The sequence below is a fragment of the Trifolium pratense genome, linkage group LG2, assembly GCF_020283565.1.
Source record: "Trifolium pratense cultivar HEN17-A07 linkage group LG2, ARS_RC_1.1, whole genome shotgun sequence".
In the NCBI taxonomy this organism is placed as follows: Eukaryota; Viridiplantae; Streptophyta; class Magnoliopsida; order Fabales; family Fabaceae; genus Trifolium; species Trifolium pratense.
In genome coordinates this window covers 25,317,303-25,340,212 of record NC_060060.1, presented here as the reverse complement: position 1 = coordinate 25,340,212, position 22,910 = coordinate 25,317,303, and the positions used below count along the sequence as shown (strand labels likewise).

The 22,910-nt window shown below is 30.0% G+C and overlaps 3 protein-coding genes across 4 annotated transcripts; 2 read left to right on the top strand and 1 right to left on the bottom strand.

Annotated features, from left to right (window-relative positions):
• Positions 1-1,302: 1,302 nt before the first annotated feature.
• On the top strand, positions 1,303-5,636 carry LOC123908950 (eugenol synthase 1-like). Its single transcript, XM_045959700.1, has 5 exons — positions 1,303-1,521; positions 3,106-3,237; positions 3,677-3,905; positions 4,364-4,567; positions 5,263-5,636. Exons 1-5 carry the CDS (start codon positions 1,330-1,332, stop codon positions 5,457-5,459), a joined length of 954 nt encoding a protein of 317 aa, XP_045815656.1. The 5' UTR covers positions 1,303-1,329; the 3' UTR covers positions 5,460-5,636.
• A 7,408-nt stretch (positions 5,637-13,044) lies between these two features.
• On the bottom strand, positions 13,045-14,951 carry LOC123904453. The gene is made up of 4 exons (XM_045954122.1): positions 14,841-14,951; positions 14,471-14,506; positions 13,667-13,753; positions 13,045-13,503 (listed from the first exon to the last, which is right to left on the bottom strand). Exons 1-4 carry the CDS (start codon positions 14,949-14,951, stop codon positions 13,294-13,296), a joined length of 444 nt encoding a protein of 147 aa, XP_045810078.1. The 3' UTR covers positions 13,045-13,293.
• Positions 14,952-16,740: 1,789 nt separating this feature from the next.
• Positions 16,741-22,278, top strand: LOC123907738 (protein SRG1-like). Of its 2 annotated transcripts, none has more exons than XM_045958111.1 (5): positions 16,741-16,876; positions 19,404-19,670; positions 20,284-20,531; positions 20,968-21,292; positions 21,480-22,278. In XM_045958111.1, exons 2-5 carry the CDS (start codon positions 19,437-19,439, stop codon positions 21,738-21,740), a joined length of 1,068 nt encoding a protein of 355 aa, XP_045814067.1. In that variant the 5' UTR covers positions 16,741-16,876; positions 19,404-19,436; the 3' UTR covers positions 21,741-22,278. The 2 variants fall into 2 exon arrangements, with proteins under 2 accessions (XP_045814067.1, XP_045814066.1); XM_045958110.1 differs by lacking the exon at positions 16,741-16,876 and adding an exon at positions 17,695-17,763 and having other exon boundaries at positions 21,480-21,768.
• The last annotated feature ends 632 nt before the right edge of the window (positions 22,279-22,910 follow it).

Genomic DNA, 22,910 nt, shown 5'->3' with positions numbered 1-22,910 from the left:
GACCCATAAACTTAATGTATTAAGGTTTTGGATGAAAGTGTTGTGTCCAAGTCATTTTTATGGTTGCTCAAGGCCCAATGTGTTGATGTAATCCAGTGAGGCTATACCCCATCTCAGGCCAACGCTAGATATTGTGGTCTTGAAGCATTATCTTGTTGTTTCTTTCGACGCTCCCTCGAACTGCTAACAAATGGTATCAGAGTCTAATTCAGCTTGATGGCAGAATTAAAGTGAATCATAATCTAGTTGACCTAGTAGATCAGGCTTTGTCTAACATGCACAACCACATTAAGTGGTGCATGGTGCACAAGTTAGCCATATCACTATTTAACAAATACGAATTTTACAAAATCCACCGTTAGATGGAAAGTTTATATCGTTTAGATCATCCATAAATTTTTTTAATTTTTTTGAAAATCATTTAATATGTTATTGAGACTCATCAAGATTAACGGTATTCAATAAATATCCATAAACCGTTAATTTTGATGGATCTCAATAACATATCAAATGATTTTCAATTTTTTTCAAAAAATTGATGGATGATATATACGATATAAACTTTCAATCCAACGGTGAATTTTGTAAAATTCGTATTCGTTATGGTGTTTTCGGTTACTTGTGCATTATGCACAACTTGGGAGACTTGTGCACCATAGACTTTGCAAGTAGATCAACTATATAATATGAGAACTTACGCTTTAAATAGATCAAGTTTCAATTGTTGGACTATTGTTGATTCTCCCCACGCTTGAACTCCGTAACACAAATTAAAGAGGCCCTTATTCAACAAGTTTTGCTCGTTCTTGGTCATGATGTCTAAATTTTTGTAACATGAGATTCGAGAATGTCTTCCATTTACGTCACGTATTTTGAACGCTATACCTGTTCTCCTTGATTAAATTTTGTATATCCACACCACACCTTTGATTAAATCCATATTGGTTTCTGCTTCACATTTGAATGCTATACTTGTTCGCCTTGATTAATTATTTTTTAAAGTAATTTATACAAGGATATTTTGAAAATAAGAAACACGGGAAGATAAATTATTTTTTAAAAGTAAGAAGATTTCCCTAAACAACAAACACGGGAAGATAAATTATAAAGTCATGCACACATGCATGATAAAAAAAAATATTTACAATGTCTGAAAAGTCGTATATTGTCTACAACGTTCGTAGGTTCAAGGAAGAGAACTATTATATTAAAGAAATACAGTATTTAATGTTTTTTATTTACTAAAAATTATTTAATGTTGAGTAAGATGCTTATTTAAGGCAGCAATCTAGATACACATTTGCAAGAATAGAGTAACATAAAACAGAAATGGAGGATAATAAGAAGAATAGGATTCTTGTATTTGGTGGAAGTGGTTACATAGGAAAGTATGTGGTGAAGGCGAGCATCTCTTTAGGTTACCCAACTTTTGTATACACTCGTCCTGTTAACTCACAAACTTCTCCCTCTACGAAACAATTTTGTGAGGAATTCCAATCTATAGGAGTTAAAGTAGTGGAGGTAATTAGTTTTCTCCTTAGATAATTTTTTTTTAATTCATTTTTATCATTTTCCAGATTTTATTACCCAATTTTAAAATATGATATATAGTTTTTATCCGCTATCATACTTTTTTTTACCTAAAAGTTAATGATGTAATATGTTCTAAATGACTTGATATAATATATATATATAGAGTCAGGATCCGTTGACACCAACTAGTTTGACACCAAATGTTACACCTCTCAATAACGTTTTAACCGATATAAATTTTATAAAATCCACCGTTGGATTGAAAGTTTACATCATATAGATCATTTGTGTAAAATTTCAGACAAATCCAAAATCATTTGATATGCTATTGAGACACATAAAGATTAACGGCATTTAAAAAAATACAAAAACCGTTAATTTTGATGTATCTCAATAACATATCAAATGATTTTGGATTTATTTGAAATTTTACACAAATGATCTATATGATGTAAACTTTCAATCCAACGGTGGATTTTATAAAATTTATATCGGTTAAAACGTTATTGAGAGGTGTAACATTTGGTGTCAAACTAGTTGGTGTCAACGGATCCTGACTCATATATATATATATATATATATATATATATATGATGCTGGAAAAATATCAAAATCGATGAAGTTTGAAGTTGCAAGAAAATTCTCTTAAACTTCGTTTGAAACATGTTATATCATTTTATGTTAGACAAAATATTTAAAGGAAACACAAAAACTATCAAATTTTAAAATAGAAAACTAATTATGCAAAATAGTAAAAATAACAAGACTAAAACTGCAACTAAATATAATTTCTAAATATAATTTTTATAAACACTCATCATACAACGCATATTAAAAAAAAATGCAACTTATATGTCAATTTTATATATAACTAAATTATCTTTAACCCACAAGAGTTGACATGATGGTGATGGCTTGAGAGAACACAACACATTTTTAAGTATTGTCCAAATTTTATCTTGAACGATGTTTAATGTGTACAAAAGTTATTTTAAAAATAAAGTTAAAAATAGTCTCGTGGGGCACACAAACAATTGTTCAATTCCTTAAAATTGTTGTCTCTCACTAACTCTTGTTGATGGATAAAATTTGGTTGGAATGGGAGAATCAATTTTGTGTGCCCCATAAATTTTTCGATGGAGATTAATCGCTGCTAAATTGTGGTAAATATTTTCTACCTATGATATGGTAACTGAAAAAAAAAAGTGTTATTTTCATTATTTTTAGTAATAGATAGAGGTATCTAATACCAAATTTTATTGAATATATTATCAAACATTCAATCATTTAATGTCACTATTTATACTTAATTATTTTAAAATTACTTTTAATTTTCAATCAACCCACTTGAGGTTGGTCTAGTGGGGCTTGGGTCCTTGGAATAAGTCCCTCTCAAGGTCTCATGTTCGATTCTCTCTGGTGCTAATTTCGGTGGGCTAAGTCCATACAGAGCAAAAAAAAACTCTGACTTTAAATGACCCCCGCAAATGGACTTTTCGATTCATTGAATAATGGATATATCTGGACGATATTTGTAATAGTATCGGTATCTATAATCTATAATAACTGCAGGGGGAACTTGAGCATGACCAACTAGTTGCGGTGATTAAACAAGTTGACATTGTTATATGTACGTTTGGATACCCTCAAGTTTTGGAGCAACTCAAAATTATTGATGCTATCAAAGTTGCCGGTAATATCAAGGTGAAGTATATTCCCACCCCTCTCCAATATGGATTTTATGGTTAAGTAGCATAATATTCATACTTTTACTCTTTCAATAAGCAAGTTCCCGGGAAATTGGATTACATGCCGTCAGACTACATACAGACAACAATTCTGGATTGTTTGATTAAAATATGACGGTTCAAATATTAAGATAGTTTTTTTTTATTTGATATAAACTTTTGAGATGATATTTGGACCATCCAATTAAGATCGGACGGCCTAAAACGTATTGACTGCATGACTATACTATATTTCAATTGCACAAAATCCAGGTCCGAGTTTCGAGCCCGAACCCCAAAACTTGCATATTGTAATGTTCCTATCATAAAGAGTAGATTGTTAGTTCAAGACTTTTTTCATATTAGGGGCTCCCGTTTTATATTCATTTATTATCTTTCATATTAATTTCTTGCAGAGATTCCTTCCATCAGAGTTTGGTGTGGAAGAAGATAGAGTAAATCCTCTTCCTCCATTTCAAGCTTTCCTTGATAAGAAAAGAAAAATTAGAAGAGAAATTGAAGCAGCTAATATCCCTTATACTTTCATTGCTGGACATTTTTGTGGTGCATATTTTGTCAATTTCTTGCTTCGTCCCTATGAGAAAAAGAACGATATTACTGTATACGGTGATGGTAAAATCAAAGGTATAATTCTCATAGTCAATAGTCATAACACAAAAAAGAAAAGAGAAAAAAAGAAATGGGCCCAATATCATCGTTGGCCCAATTAATTAATTTGAGTAATATTTTTAGAGAAAAAAATGAATTTTTCTCTTCCCAATGTGTTTCTTTTCTAACCCCATTTTTTCATTTTTGTCCTAGTATAAAAAATTCGGAAAACACATTCCGAAGTTTTTTCCAAAGAAAAAACAATTTGGAAAACGTGTTCCGAAATACTTATTCAAGGGCAAAATGGAAAAACGGGGGTAGAAAAGAAACACCAGGGTTGGAAAGAGAAATCTTTTAAAAAAATTATCCTCATCTTTTTCTTTTTTTTTTCTTTGCAAAAATTTGAATTTTGTTAAAGAACATAACCCAGATAAAAATAGACCGGTCAAGCTAAACAAATTAGCAATATTAATAATATCTTTTATATTTGTTAGCTGTACTAAATTATGAAGAAGATGTTGGACACTACACTATTAAAGTGGCAAATGATCCACAAGCATGCAATCGCATCGTTATATATCGACCTTCAAAGAATATCATATCACAAAATGAGTTGATATCACTATGGGAGCAGAAGACTGGTCAGAAATTTTCAAAGACTTTTGTTCCTGAGGATGAGCTTGTTAAGCTATCACAAAGTAAGACTTTTTTTTTTATTGAATTTATTAGCTTTTTTTACTTGTTAATTAATTATTAACATTTTACCAATATAGATAAAAGTTTACATTTTTTTTTTTATTATAAATCAATTAGTTATGCATCATGAGTTTATAAATATATTTTGGTGATATATATATATATATATATATATATATATATATATATATATATATATATTCTCCTTTTAATAAAGTAAGGAGAAAATATATTTAATCAATGCTTTAACTTTTGTAAGGGTACAAATGGTAAAGTATCACTAAATGTGCATTGGTTTCTTAAAAAGACTAAAGTTTTGGGACAAAATTAAAAAACTAAAAAACTAAAGATTTGGGTCGGAGGGAGTATTTGTTTGCCGTGACAATTTATGATTAGATATTAAATCATAATATTAAGCTCTAGATTATCAGGGTCTTTTCTTTGGTAATCCAGTTTCGATTTCGGTGAAAATAATATTTTGCAAAATTTTACTTATCTCGTAGCTGAACTTTGGATTATTCGATCCCCTTTTCCTAAAAATTAAAAGGTAAACCAAAAAAAATGTTAAATTTGTTTACAACTTTTCTCAACTCTTATGCTAATATAACAGTTCAAAAAAAAAACTCTTATGCTAATATAAGATGTTAAAATTGGGAAATCAACATTGATCAATAGTAAAATATTTGTGATGCTGCAGCTTTACCTCCTCCACAAGATATACCAATTTCTATCATTCATAGTGCATTTGTTAGAGGGGACCATATATTTGATCTAAAAGATGATGATCTTGAAGCTTCACAACTATATCCTGATTATAACTATAAATCCATTGATCAACTTCTTGACAAATTTCTTGTTGATCCTCCACCTCCTGCATCTGCTGCTTTTGGATGAAGTTATTATTTTACACTGTGCTTGTGATGTTGGTTACAATAAAAGAGTAGGTGGATGCTCTTGTTTAATAATATTATTGAATAATTTGAGAACACATGGAGTATAGTATCTTTTGTAGTACAATGCATTTGAGAAATAATACTTTGACATCAATATTTTGATGTCAAATTCAATGTATTTTTAATTATTTTTATGTGAATTTTGAAGAGATAAATAAATACAATGTCATATATAGTGTTTGTATTTTGGTGTTCAAAATAACTCAAATTGTTTAAATTAGTTAGCTATAGTATATGTGTGTAAGGTGTAAAGAGCAATAATTTCACATTTCCTTGTGATTGAAAACAACAAAAATAATAAATATACAGGCAAATATGATTTTATCTTTATCTTATCTTATTTTACTTTTATCTTATCTTAATTTTATCTTAATTATATAAAAAGAAGCTACTCTCTCCATTTCAAAATGAGTAAGTCATTTTGACCGGATGCATTATTCACATATCTTGTTTTGACCCTATTTTTCTACTAATAAATAAAAACAAATATTAGCATATAAGATGTTGTTGGATTCATCTCGATGAGTATTTTCAAAATATCATATTTTTATAATTTTTACTATTATACAATTAAAAATATAAATCGTCAAAGTTATACATTAGCATGCATGACGCAGTCAACTGACTCACTCATTATAGGACGGAGGGAGTATTATTCCTCTAATCGCCAATGCTAATTCCCAATACTTTTTCCCTCATTGTGATTTGATTTGAAATTTGAAATTCTCTCCTAATTAATTAATTGCATATTAGTTGGGAGAATCAATTGTCTCAAATTCTCTCTCAAATGTTCCCTCTCATTGTTGCTTGAATTTGAATTACGAATATGATGGTGCTCCATAAATAATCCCTTCGTCTCAAAATATAAAAGAAACTTGATTTAGTTAAAGATTCAGACTAAATACATTTCATTTTTTTGACCAAATTTTACTTATATTTTGGAAGGGATGAATACACCATATAGAAAATAGCATACCATCATAATTAAATGCAAAGCATGTGGTTACATACAAACTTACATTAAACATTATCCATTCTTCTTTGGTGTAAGTGCATCAAAAATAAGCACAAACTATCCGTGGAAAATTTGAGTTCTCTATGTATTACCATTAATTGTATTTTGCAAAAGCAGAATTAAATAAGTTTGGTACTCTATGAATAGTTAAGTGAGTTGGAATACTCTCTATTTTCTAATACATGTATCTATTTTTTTTTTTTTTTAAAGTGGATGAACATGAATATTACTCTTCCCGTATATTTATATGAATTACGATCAACAATAAGATGCTGTCTGTATGATTCATAGATTCAAGATTGAAATTCTTTCTTACTATAATAATTGAATATATGTTCATACGATTGATCGTTGCTTATCAAAACTGAACATGTTCTGTCTATTTATGTATGTATACGACTATTCTGTTCATATCCATTCCAGTAACTGAATCTCGTTGTACCCTACTGTGTGAGGAATCATCAAGCAATTCTCTAATTTTTTAAAAATCGTTTTCCGGTATATGAAAATCCTGAAGAATTATTTTCTAAGATTTTGTTAAAATCCAAACTAATTTATCGATCTGCAATTCTTTAATTTGCTTGATGATTCTCAAAATTATTATGGGCATTCTCCTGTCGTAGTCTTCCGAACAAAACCCATTTAAAATCGCTATTTGTTCGTCGCAAATCAACAGAGATCCTCCTGGGTCAAATCGCGGGTCATCGCAACCCGTTTCCCTATTCCGGGCAAAAAAAAAAAAAGGCGCGTGACAATCCTGGCGCGTGTTTATCACGTGCGTATCCAGTACCTGCAAGGCTGCAACAGCACGTATCCAGTATAATTTTGGCCAAATAATACTTCCTCCGTCCCAAAAAGAATGACCCAGTTGACCGAAACACGCATGCCAATGCATAACTTTGGCGACTAATATCTTTAATTGTATAATAGTAAAAATTATAAAAAATTGATATTTTGAAAATACTCATCGAGACGAATCTAACAACATCTTATATGTTAATATTTATTTTTATTTATTAATAGAAAAATATGGTCAAAACAATATATATGAATAGTGCATATATTCAAAATGGGTCATTCTTTTTGGGACGGAGGGAGTAATTATTATTTACTCTCATAATTATGGCACTCCTTTTGGAATTGTTTTATACCCGAAAAATATTTTATGACACTTTATGAATTTTTATTCTCTTAATCAGGTGTCATTAAGAAATTTATTTTAATTCCATGTTTTATATATAGAATAAAATTATGATTTGATTTATATCCACAAATATTTGGTGTTAAGTAAATTTATGAATTATATATGATATATTCTTTAGATTTGAGTCTAAAATATTTTGTGAAATTTCTTTTAAAATAGTAACACTAATGTAATTTTATTTTAAGTGTTACCATTCTTAAACCATCTTAGACTCAACTTTGTTAATTCACACACCAAATATTTTATATTGTTGAATTTAAAATTATTATTAAATTCTTTATTGCCTTGTTATTATTTGATCGCTCACTTGTGAAAATTTTAACAAAACTATAATTTGAGCAATTTTTAAGGCAAATTAAATTGTAACATCCTTGTATTGATTTACTAAAATAGAGTTTTATGACTTGATATAATGGTTTTCTCCTTGTTTACTTTTATGAACCGTTTGAGATGAGGTCGTGAAAGACTTCCTGGAACCTGACTAAAGTCATTAAAGCTTAGTGACCATACATACAAGGATGAAAGTCACACTCTCTGATGTCAGTGTAATTTAATTATGTGACTTGAATTATATAATTGTATATAAGGAGAAAGTTGTTTATATATTATATACTCCTTTTGTGAAAATATTGAATGTGCAATTATATATATAAAAAATAAACTATTGTCCAAAATAATTTTGAAATTTAGAACACTTTAATCTCTTATTTCTTGTTAATTAACTCCATTTAAAATTAAAAACTATTTTGGGAGTATTTAAAATAAAATTATTTTGAGAATTCTATTATGGACAATTGTGTATTTACTCTATTAGTTAAATTCTTCAATTCATATTATTTTAGCATAACGATCCAAATATTTATAGTTGAACAATTATTTTGCGACAAATATAAATTTATACACTTGTTCTTAACTTTCTGACAAATATTATAAACTTTCTAATTATGTTAATTAAGTGTCTTGTCGCAATTAAATATTTGGATCAAGTTAATATTAAACTATATATTTTATTTTATTCAATGATGCAATCTTGCATTTTTTATGCTAAAATTCTAAGTATGAATTAAAATTTATACGCCTCATTGTTGTTTATCACTTAAATATCATCAAAACAAGTTTATTGAAATTGAGGCTATTTTAAAACTATTATCATCCTTGTAACAAAATATTTATATAAATCACATTGATTTATAATTAGAGTCTCATATATGTTTTAATGGCTTATTCTTTATGTATGGATATTCTGAGATGATGTTATCAAATGGTATTCTCGCCAAATCATCAAAAGTCAATGACTCTAAAGACAAGGATGAATGTCACACTTTATGAGGTTAGTCACAGTTTTATCAAATTCTTTAACCTCTTGTGACTCATTACTTGTTATTGCATATACGAAGAAATTTATTTCTTCTTCTCTTATTGTGCAATTATATAAATATAAAAGTGGAATCCTTTTCCAGGAAATTCTAAATAGAACTCTATAATGATTGTATATATATTGTTTTCTTACTATAATACTCCATTTTCAATTTATATTTAAGTTATAGTGGGAGTATTTAAAACCTTAGTCTAAGAGTTCTATTCTGGATAAAATACAAAGCTATTTTACACACTTTTATTTTAAATAATAACTCTTGCTATCATATTCTTTCGTATATAAATTCTAAAGTCATATTTATGATGTGCTAATTTAAAATACTTTTAAGCATTTTTTCTATTACTTGAATATGACTAAAATTGAGTAAATTAAATAGATTGTTTATGCATGATATTATTTTATCATATTCTTTTAAGCATAAACATTAATGATTTGTATAATTGTAATCTCACCTATCATGGATACAATTATGCAAAGTATACTGACAACAATCATACCCTATCGGTGTGTTGTTGTTAATATAATATTCGTTATTACTCAATGTACTTTAATTTTATGTACTTATATTTGAAATACTCTGTCACTATTAAAATGTGATGACATAAGAACCGTACATTGAAATGCTATAGTTCTTACTTACTATCCTTAATACTCTTGAATGATATTACAATAAGTAAGAAATTTCACTAAATATATTATAGCGCATGTAGCTACTATCTTAAATTTTGCAATCCAATATTATCCTAATTTTAATCAATGAATTATTTAAACTTTATTTAAAAATAAAAATTGGATTGCCATTTAACCCTAGATTTTGTTAAGTGGCGGACATAACCCTATCGGTGTGACGTTACTCAACACGATCTTCATGTGATAGAGAAATAGTTGAATATTTATTTAAAATATTTTCAAACTTTTAATTCAACTATCATTCTCTATCAAGTGGGAGAATCCTCACTATGTATTGTGTGACGTAATGGACATACCCTATCGGTATGACATTGCTTAACATGATCATCCTTTCCTTGGTGTAAAAAATAAAAAAAAATAAAAAAAATAAAAAATCTAACCATTTTAAAATACCATTCTTTGTCAAGTGAGGAAAATTCTACATGCAAATTAACTATAGCTAAGAAACATATATATTTGTTTCATAATTCTAGACATAAAACTACCGTAGAGACTTGTATTGAGGATATTAATTATAGTCTTTTCTTATAAATTATTATATACTTCCATATCATTCTATATTTTTGTAAACTCATTTTGTAAAAGCAATATGTCAAAATCTCAAATGCTTAACAACTCTATCAACAAAATATAGATCATTTTTTTTCACACATGAAAAATATGGATTATTAAAATTTTAATATTGTGATTTTTTTAATTATTTGTAAAATTAATTTTATATTTAATGTAATAATTTATTTAAATATGATAAATGATCCAAATTTTGGAGATTTTAAGGAGAAATGGTAGAACGGAGAGTGATATTCCACTCCTCGTTCCCAACCCACATGTTCGTATATTTGTTCTTTTATTTTCATAAAAAAAGGTCATTAAGCAAAAACTAATCTAACGGTTAATATATATTAGTTCTTAATCGTCATCTCTCTCCTTTAGACATTTGTTTTCTTCTGGAGTATTTTAGCTCATGCCCTCGTGTGAAAAAATTTCACATTTGTGTAATGAACAGTAGAATTATTTGTCATTTGCTTGACACAAAAAAAATTTATATCATTTTTTTTATGCATATCTCATTTGTTAATGGTGCAAATTTTAAAAAATTTATCTATTTGTTTATCATACAGTGATGTTTGAAAAATAAAAACAAAGTAATACATGATATTATTACTTTTAATTCTTTCTTTTTTATATATATAAAATCATTGTTACTTTCCTTACTTTCAATTGATATTTATCGTATTTTTTATATAATAAAATCTACAAATGTATGTCCCACCCCGTGTAAGTTATTTTTTGCTTAATACCTCCAAGTAGATTATTTTTTTATCAATACCCCCTATTGTAATATTATGTTTGGTATAAATCACTATGTAACTTTTTTTATTAATAAAATTAATAAAATAATAAAATAAAATAGAAAAATAATCTATGAAGTCAATTACTTCATTCCTTTTATATTTCAGACAATCACACCATTTTCTCTGTTCGATAAGTATGAAGTTTAAGAATAACTTTTTTTGTGAACAATTAAATTACTATTTTTATTTTTTTTATATTCCTTTTAAGGTAAGTATTTTTGTTCAGTGAAGGTGAGAAGAGAAAATAGAGAAGGGGCGAGACACTAAATGACCCTCACTCTTACATGTTGACCCGTATATATAGAAACTATAGTAGATTTTTGGTTCTTAATTTTTGAAATTTCCATGCATTTAAGCATTGATTTAATTTAATCAATATATATTCCAAAAATGAGTTGGTCAATAATCAAAAGTTTCCATATGTAAAATTTCAATTGTATCAAAATATTAATATATAGACATTTGTTCATAAAACCTGATTGAACAATTTCTATATTTATAATTGAGCACTAATGACTAAAGGAAAAAACATAGAAGAATGACATATCAGCAAAATGAATTGAGAGATTGTCACGTGAGATTTTGACCGGTAAAATAAATGAGATGACGCCACCTAAGAGAATGATGAATGAGAGGATGCCACATTGGATTAATAAAAATTAAAGTTCATAAGAAAGTGACACGTAGATTTGTTTCCTTGAGAAAAAACTCTTAAACATATAAATAATAGATTTCAATTTTTTCCATTATCAAATTTCTAAAACTTTGAAAATCAACACATGTGGTTTTGCTTATAGTAACACACATAAGAATGGAGTTAAGCCATCATTCAATTGTCTATAAATAGGACAAATACATCGATTATTCAATGAATTTAAACCTTGAAAATCACACCTGCAACCATGTTGAACCAATCCTCTTAGAAATGTCGCTAACGTGTTTACCTTCGTAAGATCAACGTACCTCTTAGAAATGAGTATTGGACCTAACTCATCCTTACAAAACTGGTTTATAAGGTGAGGATTGCCTCTAGTATATAAACACTTAGTCAGACCATCTCTCAACCAATGTGTGACTCTTAACCGTACCAAACCCAAACCAAACTCAAGCACATGTCCCAATTCCTACTCCCAGACAAACTGGAGTACGACAAAGTGTTGTAACTAAGGAAGAACCCCATCAGACTCAACAAATCCAATAGGACCAGTAGACTGCCACTGGACTCCAAAGAAACAAACTCTCTTCAACATTGTGTGTCTTCTCCAACAGCAAGGAACCAAGTTAGAATATGTAGAAAGGAATCAAGAGACGGTTCCCCAGCAAATAGCTACTCAAAATCCAACAAAGTCAACAAACAGCCATTCTAGACACACTCTTTCTCACCACACCAAGAGGAGCAGAATCGTCCTTCATCACGAGGAAAAGACAACAGAGGCAACAAATGACGCAATGCAGGCAACGAAGGCTGAGATGGATCCCCTCCACGTGACTCCATCAGTGATAGGGGTAAGACTCCCCCAAGAGGAGGAAGAAGAAGGAATAACCACCGCGATCATGATAAGAAGAAGGATCGTTGTCATCATCACATGGTTACATTCTCAAGAAGAATCTCATAATACAGGATCCCAAGGTCTCTGGGAAACCCCCAAAGTTGGAAACTTATGGCGGGACCACTGGCCCGGATGAGCATATAGAGCATATTGACACCGTTCTCGATTACCATAGAGTGTTGAGCGTTGTCAAATGCAAGCTCTTTGTCATCCCTCTCAAAGGGTCAGCTATGAACTTGTTCATGGGCTTGCCAGAGGGCTCGATCAGGTCTTGGGACAGCTGTGAAGAATTCGCCTCATACATTGGAGTATACTAGTAGTTAAGAAACAAGGATCAAAAGAAAATATATAATAATCATAGAAAAACACTTAAAAAATAACAATTTATTTACGTTACAAGCATTGGCCACTTTATTGCATATGCCAAATGACAAATAAGTAGTGTTACTACTGTTTTTAAAACAAAAATTACAGAGCAAATAAAGTAGACAATCTGTGCAAACTAAAGACAACACAATTTCTAGCATTATTACAATCTTCTTAGCATTACTTCTTCTAGCATAAAGAAAATAACAAGTTGTGACTAATTATAGTCACCTTGATCAGGGTTAGGATGACCAAGAGGTGGAGGTTTTGGTATGAATGGCATAAGAGGAGTTCCATGCTCAATTGGTCCGGCATTTACATTTGATGGGCCTACACCTGGTAATGGATCAATTGGATTGTAATCTTTAAGTGTTACTTGATCGCCTATACCGCCTTTGTCATTGCTTCTTATACTCTCGACATTTTCCTGAAAATTCAGAGAAATTAAAATCTGGTTTGGCCGTGATATAGTTTATGAAGCACAACACAAACACTGGCACTGGCACAGACAGGACACTAATAATAATTTATGAAATTGAAATAATAGAATGTAACGATGTGCCGGTATTGAATTCTAAGATGAAGAGTACCTTAAGTTTCCTGCTTACTGAAATTGGTGTTGTTTTATCGCCACATCTTGTACCAACCAAATCTAGGGTGACAAAAAAAAGAGTATGCTGAGTGGAATATATACATGAAGGGTTCACATAAAATATTTGTACAATTTCAAAAACTCAAGTTTTGAGGGAAATTGTCTAGTCTAAAGTCTCAAGTCTCAACTATGCTTGATGTGAGAATCAAAACAATATGTAGCACAGACCAATGTTTTTAAATGCAATTGCAACTATTGCAATCAAATATAGTTGATACAGTGGCAACACTACGATACAGAGAGACACTCTCAAAGGCATAAAATAACCTTGGCATGGTTATCAAAATTACAGTAGAGAGTAGAGACACCTTTTCAATATATTGCATATCCAAAGTTTATGAAGAGCATGTTTGTATTAGCAGTGAGTTTGAAAAATTTACAATGGCACCATAATTTTGTTAAAGTTTCAAAGCGTAATTTATGTTACAAGTCTAGTAACACACTGTATTTCTGACAAACTCACTCTCAATTCAAACTTACAAGAAATATCTACAAAAGTATTGTGACCACGCTTTCTTTAATATCAAGGTTAGCATAGCAATTGCATGCACAATTACACGAGATTTCCTCAAAATAAATAAATAATGTTAAGAAATTCTACATCGGATGTGAGTTAGTCTGGATAAGGGTTTATAAGTAAGAGGCAATCCTCACCTTACAAGCCGATTTTTTAGGAATGAGTTAGGCCCAACACCCGATTATAAGAAATAATAACATAAATAATAAGGGATAGAAGATTTACCTGGAAACCAAGAGGGCCCTGCCGATACTTATGAAGCTAAAAAAGGCAAAAGTTGTCAGAACCATCAAGAACAAAGCACATAAGCCAGAAACCTTCATGATATCAAAAATCCTCAAAGTGGGTCAAACAAGTTGCAATATCAATATGACCCTTTTACCTAAACAAGAAACTGAAGAGAAGAAAAAAAGAAAGAAACCAGCTTCTTGAAGCAAAAAAGCACTTATGGTATGGTATGTGTTTAGTTGCATATTTTTGTGTAAATACAAAACCAGCATTCATTGCTAGCATTCACAAAATTCCAATATAATATTGCATGAGCCTGTTATGCATGCATGCATGCATGCAGGAGTCTCAATAAATGCAAAGTTACCTCAGCTTTCAATGTCTGTAGTACAGAGACGGAAGCATCTGCCTTATTGATGAGCCTGTTATGCATACAGGAGTTTAAATAAATGCGCATCAACAATCCTGTTCTCTCCATTGTATTCACAGAACTCGCTACTTCAATTCTTCCCCTGAAAACGGCGAACAAATTCGTGCATATTCATTGTCAACTTCCTGTAAGCGGCGAGTGTTGTCGGTGGAAGATGATGTGGGATAGTAAAGTTGCAATTACTAGACTAGATGAGTAAAAGATGCATTGGTAAAAGTTTTGAAAGCAAAGATGCATGGATAAAACAAATTTATCTCATGTTACCTTTCTTTGTTTCAAGTAAAATATAAATTAAAAAAAAAAAATAATGCTATTAGTAAAGAATTTTATGTGACAACATTTAACACTTAGTATAAACTAGTCACCATGCCCGTGCGTTCGCACAAGTCAATAATTGTAAATCAATTATATTATATCTCTTTTAGCTACAAAGTCATATCCAACACACAATTTTTCTAATTTGAATTTCATAGGAGGTTCAAATTTTGGTGGATCTATAACTATACGAAACTTATCTCTCAAATTTTGGTCCTCTTCCAGTCAGTGGCAGAATCAGGATTTTTTTTTTGGGGGGCCACTAAAAAATATAGTATATAAATTAAATACGGAAATTATATTGTATGCAAAAAATTGATTATCAATAAATCAAGTTTCATATTTTAAAATGACACTTTATGTGTGCCAAGTGACTTAAATTAATCAATTATTGACTTTGAATTAATACTCACAATTTTTTTTAACAAAATCATATATTTTATTATTATATTACAAATATAGTAAAAAGAAAATCCATGTCAGTATATAAAAAAAAAAATCCATGTTTTTAATTTAAAATCTATATTTTTTAGTGAACAGAAAACATCTTCGAAAGCATCATTGCACCCTATAAAAACAACACACAATAAAAATTTTAGCGAAAGAGAATTTTGAGTTTTTTTCATTTATTTTATTATCCCTTGTTTTCATCCAATTCCTGAATTATTTTTTAAAATTTGAAAGTCAATAAAATAAAATAAAAATATCTAATGCAGTTTGTTCTCTCTACTTTTGTATTTTTTTTTTAGTTTTTATCTCTAAAAATTAACATCTAAGAATTCCAAATTCCAAAACGTTCAGATCTATTAAAAAATCTTATTTTTAACCGTTTCTCAATTTTGTATTTCATCCATCTCTCGATCAGTATTTAAAAGGAAATTAAGACTCTCCTGTTGTGAATAACTAGTGTAGTAGCACGGTGGTAGCACCTAGTATAATTTGTGAAAATTAAAAATCAATTCACATAACAATAGTCGTAATGATCGCAATCGCAACGACCACAACCAAACAATACCATGTACTATTTATTTGACAATGTATGAACAATAAATCTTTAATAGTTAGATTTACTATACAAAAGTCAACAAAATTGGCTTTATGTTTTCCATGCTTTCCGTGCCTTCACAAACAACACATATAAAACTGCATATAATTTTTTCCTATAGAAAATATGTGGTTAATAATATTTTAGACGTCATATCTATCACCATATACCAAATCAGAACCGGAAGCGTGTTTCTATGCTTACCTTATAACCTCAGTCTCGAAATATAAGACTATTTTGACTAATGCACGTACATTAATACATAAGTTTGATTACGAATATTTTTAATTATGTATTACTAAAAATTATAAAAATTTGATATTTTGAACATACTGATCGAAACAAGTCAATCAAGATTTTATATGATAATATTTACATTTATATAATTTTAGAAAAATATGGTCAAAACAAGTCATGTAAATAGTATATTTACTATTTAGTTAAAGTATGTCTTATAAAATGGGACGGAAGAGGAGAAACTTGTTCGTTCTTTCTTTCTTCATCAATAATATCATCATCCTCATTTTATATATAGTCTTCATTCAAGCGTTTTACTACATCCAACAAAGTGTTCTCCCAAATCATCAATCCAAGTTATCTCAAGCTAATTAAGGTATGAATTATCTCATTTTTACATTCACATGCATCTCTTCAATTTTCTGTTGTTTGTGAATAAAACAGTTATAAATCAACTTATATTTTTTTTTTTTACATAAAATCAACTGATATTGTTGAATTAATATAAAACTATACCTGTAAGTACATGATGATATGGCAACTGTACCTGTAGTAACATGAGTATAAATGAACTTAATTTATAAAGACCATCTTGTACTTAACGAAACTTTTTTTGGTTTTTTCTAATTTACCCTTTATAGTTTGGGGTACTAAGTCATCGACTAATAAGAATAAGTTATGTGTATGTGAAAAAATTGGTTACACGTTAGTTGTGGGTATCAGATACAAATCTTTTTTTTTTTTTTTTACAATTCTATTTATGTGGTTTGTTTTCATTATTTATTAAACAAATATTTCCAAATTATCAAGCAGTAGAATATACTCACCATTTATTTTATTTTTCTCTTTATGGTTTTCTAGTGTGTTGGCAAAACCTTTTTTCTTAGTAATCAAAACATTAATGAGCTCATTTAAGGATAAATATTTTGGAAAAATCTAAGTTGAATTACTGATGCAAACAATTTTTAATTCGACTTTTTATATCTTATGGTCGAATTTTGGATTACCGGAATCACTTTCTTTAGAAATCAAAGGATTAATAAAATAAAAAACTTTTTATTGGTTTTAAAATGCAGGTATTTTAGTATATATGGATTTTGATGCATATTGATTAAATTTGTTCCTTTTTGCAATTCCTTTTTATTTCTGATCTTATTTATAAGTAAAAATTACTTTTTAGATTCATTCAGCAATTGATGTATTTAGCTTATGTTGCCCGGGTGCGGGTACGATACCGGTATTCGGTACGGGTACCGGTACGAGGTACGTCATTTTTTGAAAATGGAGTACCCATGCAACATATAGACTAGATACATTGATTAATTTAAGCTAGATACATTAATTACTGAATGAATTTAGAAAGTAATTTTTACTTATAAATAAGGTCGGATGAAGTATTTTCTAAACATTTAATGCATGTTAATATGTTATGTTGTTTATAGACACACATGGATTATTCGGTAAATAGGTTTGACAAAATCTTTTTAGTAAAAAAGAAAGAATAACTATTTTTTTTTAAGAAGCCAAATATATTAATAATAAAAATATCTCAATTAAGCACTTAATCAATGATAAACAACCGTCTCTAGAGGACTAAATGACACACCCCCAAAAATTTACATTCAAAAAGCCAAAAAAAAAAATAAATAAAATCAAGTGATTTCAACTCCTAAATAAGATAAAGGTTGGATCCATCAAGAATTTAAATCATAGCTAAAAAAAATTTCTTCGATTTCAACCGCCTTCGCCACCTCCACCTGCCAGCTTCGACCCCCAACCCTGCCAATACATCTCAGCTACAAAGATATTTTTATGTAACGACGAATTAAAAAGTCTACCAAAGCTATCACACAAAGGAGCGTCCCTCAACCACCTATCCTACCCTCTTTACATTCTCCTCAAACCACCTTCATACGCTTAAACCAACGCCATTTCTAACATCTGCTAAATTCCTCCACCAAATAGACGCCCTTCTCCCCCCTCCTTTGATTTTTCCATCTTCCAACCCGGCCATCTAACACCTTATACCACAAGCTGATCTCTTGATTCGCATACATCCTCCAACATCATTTACACCGGACAATGCATAATTAAACTCCTTAATCTTACGCACCACTGACCCTCCTTCTTGTGGTAAACAAATTTTATCTCATCTAATCCAATTAATTTTTCTAGAGTCTTCACTCCTCCGTCCCCATAAAAAAAATTTAAAAAGAGATTCAAGGGAAGAAATTATACTTGTTGGAGCCTTGAAAAGGGAAAGAAAAGTACACCGAAATTAAAGACAAGACATATTTTAGCATGACAAGGCGACCACCCATCGACAAAAATCTACTCTTCCAAGTAGAAAGCTTTTTATGAATATGAACAACCAACGAATACCAAAAATCCAAACAAGGATTACTTCCAATTGGAATGTTCATTATGCAAGATGTATTATTACTATTATTATGCAAAAGATTAAATAATTTTGAGAGTGGTTGATTTAGACAGGTCACCTCAATATTTGATTGCCTTTAATCAGTTTTCATAGAATTTCATGAAATTTGATCATTCAATATCATCATATTAAAATTGAAGCATGTCGTATCATTTAAAATATATTAAATCACCATTTTAAATGCAAAAATCTAATTGAGGATCAAAACTGAGCGATTTTAAAATTAGAAAACCACTTTCGTGAGCGGGTGAAAGTAGAAGATCAAAACTGTAATTAAGTCTATAGTTTTTTTTTTTTTTTGCTAATGCCAAGTTTCGAACCAAGTACCTCTAGGTTGCAAAGTGACTCCTCAACCAAGGAGTTACCTGGAAACAGGCTAATTAAGTTATAGTTTATGAGAAAAGGAAAGATATATAGTCAATTTGAAATCTTTTTATTTTTTGACAATTTGAAATGTTATCAGCCTAAAAAAGAGGATTCATCACTTGAAGGAAAAATGTTCAAGAACTTTGGAACCTCAATATTGGTGCCTTCTGTCCAAGAGCTAGCAAAGCAGCCAATCATAGAAGTTCCAGAAAGATATCTTCAACCAAATCAAGACCCTGTTGTTGTGTCAAATACAACTTCTTTACAACAAGTTCCAGTCATTGATCTTAGTAAATTGTTATCTGAAGATGCAACTGAGCTAGAGAAGTTTGATCATGCATGTAAAGAATGGGGGTTCTTCCAGGTTTGAACTATTAATCTTCCTATATTATATTTTTCACTGGTAATGTTTGAATTCTGTGTTTTTAGGTATCATAATGCTAGGCTGCTAGCTTTAGTTGACCAAGTTATTTTTTTGGATCTGTTCTAATAGGGCCGGCCGACGAATAAGGCGACTAAAGCCTTCGCTTTAGGCCTCTCCAGCAAAAAGATATTTTTATTAAATTTTGCTTTAGGTCTCACTTTTGAAAATTATTGGGCTGGCTCTGTGTTCTGGTTTGCTATGCAGAATTTCTTTTTTAAATTCTTGCACATATTGATACAACAGAAAAATATAGTCCTATATGATAGGTTCAATGTCAGCTAGGGAAATTTTGTGGTTAATACAGTTCACCACGTATTAGGATATAGATTAGGATGGAGGATTAAAGTATATCATTCATCGCCTTTTTGGTTCCTGGTCACCTATGAAGCACAGACACAACACAGACAATGACATGTCGACACCGATAATAATTTGATAAAATGACATAACTCATGCTTCATAGCTGATCACTTATCTCCATCCCAATATATAGTAAATATACTCTCTAATTTAAAACATTTTGTAATAATTCTAATATTGAAATTGATTACAGCTGATTAATCATGGAGTCGACCCTACATTGGTGGAAAATATTAAAATAGGGGTTGGAGAGTTCTTAACTCTTCCAGCAGAAGAGAAGAAGAAACTTTTGCAAACGTCGGATGATATGGAGGGTTTTGGTCAATTGTTTGTTACATCTGAGAATCAAAAGTTAGAATGGGCAGATTTATTCTACACTACAACTCTTCCGTCTCATGGAAGGAATCCCCGCTTATTTCCAAATATTCCACAACCATTCAGGTTTCAAATAATTTTTTCATTTCGTCTTTGTTTCCTAGCCACAATGTTGTCAATTGTGGATCGCGAAAAATAGTTCTTTTTTGTTCAAATTTGGTAACTCAGTAGTGCTACAGTGTTTGTTATAGTCGCTATTTGACAATAACATGCACTAAATATTGTATCACAAAACAACATCGATTTGTTCAAATTCAACTACATTGTAGTGCTATAATAATGCCACTATAGGCCTATTTAACAATCCTGTCTAACCATTATTTTCATCTAAACTAAAATAAAGATTCTTTTATCAGGTTTATCGGATACTTGATGTATCTTATCCATATTATGAATCAGATACATCAGTTATTCAATTAACCTGAAAAAATGAATCTTTGCATGTATACGAGACTAGAGGGAGTAATTATATTACTCTAACAACCATTGTTTCATATTGCAGAGATAATTTGGATACATATTGTTTAGAAATGAAAAAAGTTTGCATCACAATCATCAAACATATGGAAAAAGCTCTTAAAGTTGAACCAAATGAAATGCTAAAAGTACTTGATGATATGGTTCAATCAATGAGGATGAATTACTACCCTCCATGTCCCCAACCAGAAAATGTCATTGGACTGAATCCTCATTCTGATGCTGGTGCCTTAACCATCCTTCTCCAAGCCAATGAGATTGAAGGTCTCCAAATAAGAAAAGATGGACAATGGATTTCTATTAAACCACTCACCAATGCTTTTGTCATAAATGTTGGAGACATGTTGGAGGTAATTGATGGAAAATAATACTCCCTCCGGTCCTAAATATAAGACAAGATTTACTTTTTAGATTCATTGAGAATCTATTTTATCTAGTCCAGAGATTCGGAAATCTTCTCTTATATTTATTACCAGAGGGAGTAATTCACTATGAAGTTTAAGAATTAATCTGAGTTGATCTTAAATTGTTGTGCAGATAATAACCAATGGAATTTATCGGAGTATTGAACATCGAGCTATCGTGAACTCAAATAAAGAGAGGATTTCAATTGCTACATTTCACAGTGCTAAAATGAGCAAAGTTATTGGTCCAACACCAGGACTTGTTACTCAAGAAAGGCCTGCATTGTTCAAAACACTTACTGTAGAAGAATACTTCAAAGCATTCTTTTCAAATGAGCTAAAAGGGAAATCAAGCCTTGATGTTATGAGAATACAAAATGAGAATAATAAGTGATAAAAATATATAGTATAAGTGATAAAAATATAAGCAAAAGTTAACAAAAGTAACTTTATTAAGGTAACTTATACGAAGTGGTCCATGGTGGACCAGTCATGAATAATATTATAACGAATACGAATTTTACAAAATTCACCGTTGGATTGAAAATTTATATCATATAGATCATCCATAGAAAAATTTAGAAAAATTAAAAATCATTTGATATGTTATTGAGACACATCAAAATTAACAGTTTATTAAATAACGTAAATCTTGATGGGTCTCAATAACATATCAAATGATTTTCAAAAAATTTTAAAAATGGTCTATATGACATAAACTTTCAATACAACAATGAATTTCGTAAAATTCATATTCGGTATATGGTATATCACTTGTCCACGGTGGACCATTTTTAAAGGTGGTCCACCGTAGCATTAGCCCTTTATTAAATGCTATCATTCCAAAAGTACCCCTAATTAATTGTTCAACTTTTTTACATGATTGTAGAGTTCCAATGCAAATTTAATATATTAGAAGGTCATTTTAGGAATTGAAATAGAAATTTCACATAAAATCAATACAAAAAAGTAACTCATTAATAAGTGTGCAAAAAGGAATTTTGGCTTACAAAAGAGTCCGGAGGGAGTACAGTAAATAAGGATTCCTGACTATATAAAAGTTGTATTCCCCTGATTCAATGAAAATTGTTCACTGACGTAGTAATCTCGCAACTGCAATTGCAGCCGTATCATTGTTGTGTGGTAGTCTCTGCAACCGCATCACACTCTTAATCACATGTACAGCCGCAATATAATTGTATCCGACAACATCAGACATGTTCTTTTAAATTTTATCTCTAAAAATTAACATTTAGAAATTCCAAATTCCAAAATGTTTCAGATCTATTGAAAAATCTTATTTTTAACTATTTCTCAACTTTGTATTTCAACTATCTCTCGGTCATTATTTAAGAGAAAATTGAGACTCTATTGTTGTGGATAACTAGTGTAGTAACATAGTGGTGTCACTTACTATAGTTTGTGAACATTAAAAATCATTTCACACAACAACAGCCGCAATGTCCATCACTGTAACGGAAATAGCAATTCCAACGACCACCGCAATACTATTGTCATACTATTTATTTGACAATGTATGCACAGTAAATCTTAATAGATATAT

Bases quoted from the DNA above. Each gene is read 5' to 3' on its own strand.
- LOC123908950 (XM_045959700.1), top strand. From the start codon at position 1,330: ATGGAGGATAATAAGAAGAATAGGATTCTTGTATTTGGTGGAAGTGGT. The intron at 1,522-3,105 runs GTAATTAGTTTT...TAATAACTGCAG, and splicing joins TAGGAGTTAAAGTAGTGGAG to GGGGAACTTGAGCATGACCA. The intron at 3,906-4,363 runs GTATAATTCTCA...TATATTTGTTAG, and splicing joins CGGTGATGGTAAAATCAAAG to CTGTACTAAATTATGAAGAA.
- LOC123904453 (XM_045954122.1), bottom strand. From the start codon at position 14,951: ATGGAGAGAACAGGATTGTTGATGCGCATTTATTTAAACTCCTGTATG. The intron at 14,507-14,840 runs GTAACTTTGCAT...TGCCTTTTTTAG, and splicing joins TACAGACATTGAAAGCTGAG to CTTCATAAGTATCGGCAGGG. The intron at 13,754-14,470 runs GTAAATCTTCTA...TATTCCACTCAG, and splicing joins AGGGCCCTCTTGGTTTCCAG to CATACTCTTTTTTTTGTCAC.
- LOC123907738 (XM_045958110.1), top strand. From the start codon at position 17,710: ATGTTGCCCGGGTGCGGGTACGATACCGGTATTCGGTACGGGTACCGG. The intron at 17,764-19,403 runs GTACGTCATTTT...AAATGTTATCAG, and splicing joins GGTACGGGTACCGGTACGAG to CCTAAAAAAGAGGATTCATC. The intron at 21,293-21,479 runs GTAATTGATGGA...ATTGTTGTGCAG, and splicing joins ATGTTGGAGACATGTTGGAG to ATAATAACCAATGGAATTTA.